Genomic DNA, 2,490 nt, shown 5'->3' with positions numbered 1-2,490 from the left:
AGAGAGAGAGAGAGAGAGAGAGAGAGAGAGAGAGAGGAGATACTTGTAGAAATGTGGTGTTAATTTTTAAAGAAATGACTTGATTTTTCAAAGTGTGTAATGTTGTGATTTTGTTTTTAAATGCTCTTATCCTTTGGAGTAGATGTTCTGCGTGGGAAAGGGAGGTGCTCCCCCCACCCAGAGACCCTGGGCCGTGTCTGGGGACACGTGTGGCAGTCACCACTTGGCAGCTCCCAGCATGGAACAGGTGGAGGCTGGGGACCCCACTCGGCACCTGTGGGGCCCAGGATGCCCCACAGAGTGACCCAGACTCAGTATCTCCAGTGCCCTAGGGGACCCTGGGTCCAAGAAGGGAACCAACTCACTCACAGACATCAGGTTTAATTCCTCAGTGCATTTCCTCTGTGCGTGGAGAAAGAAAGCAGGGAAGATGACACGACTCTCCCGGGGCTGCAGCCCGTTGTCGGGAGCCCATGAGGCAGGCATGCGGAGCAGGAGCCGTAGCTGTCCCCAGGGCGCCCCTTCACCCAAGTCGTGGCTGATCTAGCGGGGTGGGGGCATCGTGTCCTGCCCTATCCTGCAGAGGACCCCCATGTCCCATAGTACCCGGGGCCGCCCCAGAGTCAAAGAGGCCGAGGACCCAGACGCCCCCAGACACTCCCAAGCCGAGGCCGGCTCCCTCTTCAACCATTTCCTAGGCTCCAAAGCTGAACGTGGTGCCCCTTGTCCCCGTATCAAGGCTTGAACCCAGGGCCTTCACTGAGCAACATCCTTAGCCTTTTTACATTTTTATTTTAGGACGGGGTCTGGAACTCAAGATCTTCCTGCCTCAGACTCCGAAGTAGCTGGGTTGACAGGTGTGCGCCTTCACACCGGGCTCATGTTTTTGCTTTCTCTTTGCAACAAAACTGCAAGTGAATACATCAAACTCAATCTCAGAGACCACCTACCCCATCCTCCTACCCCGGTCCCCAAGTTCCCTTGCAATGCTGGGGCAGCATAGCAGCCTCATCCCTCCTCTCCCCATCCCTCTTCGTGCATTTATGTTCTTACAGAAAGTAATTCAGACCTCAAACGTATCCCTGACGTCCCCCTCAGCCATGCATCCGGACACAGCTGCGCATGCGTGTGTGCAAATCTTTTTCTTGCCGGGGATTTAGCTCAGCGGTTGGGTGGCCTGCCTCGCAAGTGCAAGGACCAGAGTTCAATCCCCAAGACCAAAAAAAGCCAAAAAAAACCAAACAAACAAACAAACAAAAAACCAAAAGCAAACAAACAAAAAAAACACAAATCTTTTTCCTTTTTCTTTTTCTTTTTGGGACCAGGGATCGAACTCAGGACCTTGAGAGGCAGGCCCGGTGCCACTAAGCCAAATCCCCGGCAGTCACCTCGTCATCTTTAATGGGGGAGGCGAGGCTGCCATTTTTTACAGTGGGGAGATAACGGGACCAAGCAGGGCCAGTGGCCAGCGCAGGAGGTGATGGTTATGGCAGGTGAGGGCGTGGAGCCTGGGAGCCGAGGTCGGGGCTGTGCCAGGCTGGGGGTGTAGGTGCCACGGGAGGGGCGCAGACCCCAGGCAGGTCCTTTATGACCCGAAGTGCCCTGTATCCAAGGGTACAATGCAAGGAGGCTTAATGCAGTCACAGTGCTGGGAAACCACTTGTGTGTTTGTTTGGCAGCAGTGGGGATGGAACCCAGAGCCATCGCACTGAACTCCATCCCCAACCCTTTCTATTTTTTATTTTGAGACAGGGTCTCACTAAGTTGTTAAATTGCCTAGGTTGGGCTAGATCTTGCAATCCTCCTGCCTCAGCCTCCCAGAGTGCTGGGAAGGTTTCATATTTTCTTATCACCTTCTGCAATCACCAAGTACCCATGAGCAGTCAGTCACCCATCCACTCCCAGCCCCGGCACCCAAGTCCACTTCCTGTCTCTGGAGTCACCTGTACTGGCTGTTTCCTGTCCATGGAGCCCACGCTGTCTGTCCTGCTGCATCTGGCATCTCTCACCAATAGCGTCCTCAAGGTCATTCCACGCTTTGGCAGGTGTCACAGCCTCGCCTCTGTCCTGGCCGAGTGATGTCCTGGTGTGGGGATAATCTCACTGCACGTTGGTATCATGATCATTTGTTATCAAATGATGGAAACCCCATCCTAATTCTTATGAGCTAAATCAATGGATGAACTTCAGATCCTGAAGCATTCAGAAAAAAGTGATGGCAGGGTTGGGCATGGTGGCGCACGCCTGCAATCCCAGCACTCTGGAGGCTGAGGCAGGAGGATCGCTGTGAGTTCGAGGCCAGCTGGGCTACATAGTGAATTCAAGACCAGCCTACAATACACAGCAAGACCCATCTCAAAACAACGAACAAACATGGCTGGATATTTAGTTCAATGACACCGCGCCTGCCTCACAAGCACAAGGTCCTGAGTTCGATCCCAGGTACAGCAAAAAAAAAAAAAAAAAAAAAAAAAACACACCACAAACCAC

The 2,490-nt window shown here is 52.8% G+C and overlaps 1 protein-coding gene and 1 long non-coding RNA gene across 3 annotated transcripts in view; one reads left to right on the top strand and one right to left on the bottom strand.

Annotated features, from left to right (window-relative positions):
• The window catches only part of Plk5 (polo like kinase 5 (inactive)), a 10,692-nt gene extending 9,947 nt beyond the window's left edge, over positions 1-745 (top strand). Inside the window, exon 11 of the mRNA XM_033759625.1 lies at positions 584-745. Within this exon, the coding sequence (XP_033615516.1) occupies positions 584-745 (162 nt within the window). The remainder of the gene's footprint in view (positions 1-583) is intronic.
• Positions 746-780: 35 nt separating this feature from the next.
• LOC104869592 overlaps positions 781-2,490 on the bottom strand; it is a 2,785-nt gene continuing 1,075 nt past the window's right edge. For both annotated transcript variants that reach the window (XR_782365.1, XR_782366.2), the window contains exons 2-3: positions 1,944-2,083; positions 781-908 (exon numbers count right to left, since the gene is read on the bottom strand). This is a non-coding gene — a long non-coding RNA (uncharacterized LOC104869592). The remainder of the gene's footprint in view (positions 909-1,943; positions 2,084-2,490) is intronic.

Source organism: Fukomys damarensis, unplaced genomic scaffold (genome assembly GCF_012274545.1).
Source record: "Fukomys damarensis isolate Sample0158 unplaced genomic scaffold, DMR_v1.0_HiC HiC_scaffold_37, whole genome shotgun sequence".
Lineage (NCBI taxonomy): Eukaryota > Metazoa > Chordata > Mammalia > Rodentia > Bathyergidae > Fukomys > Fukomys damarensis.
Note: the sequence above shows the minus strand (reverse complement) of the source record. Positions and strands in the feature narration are given on the sequence as shown.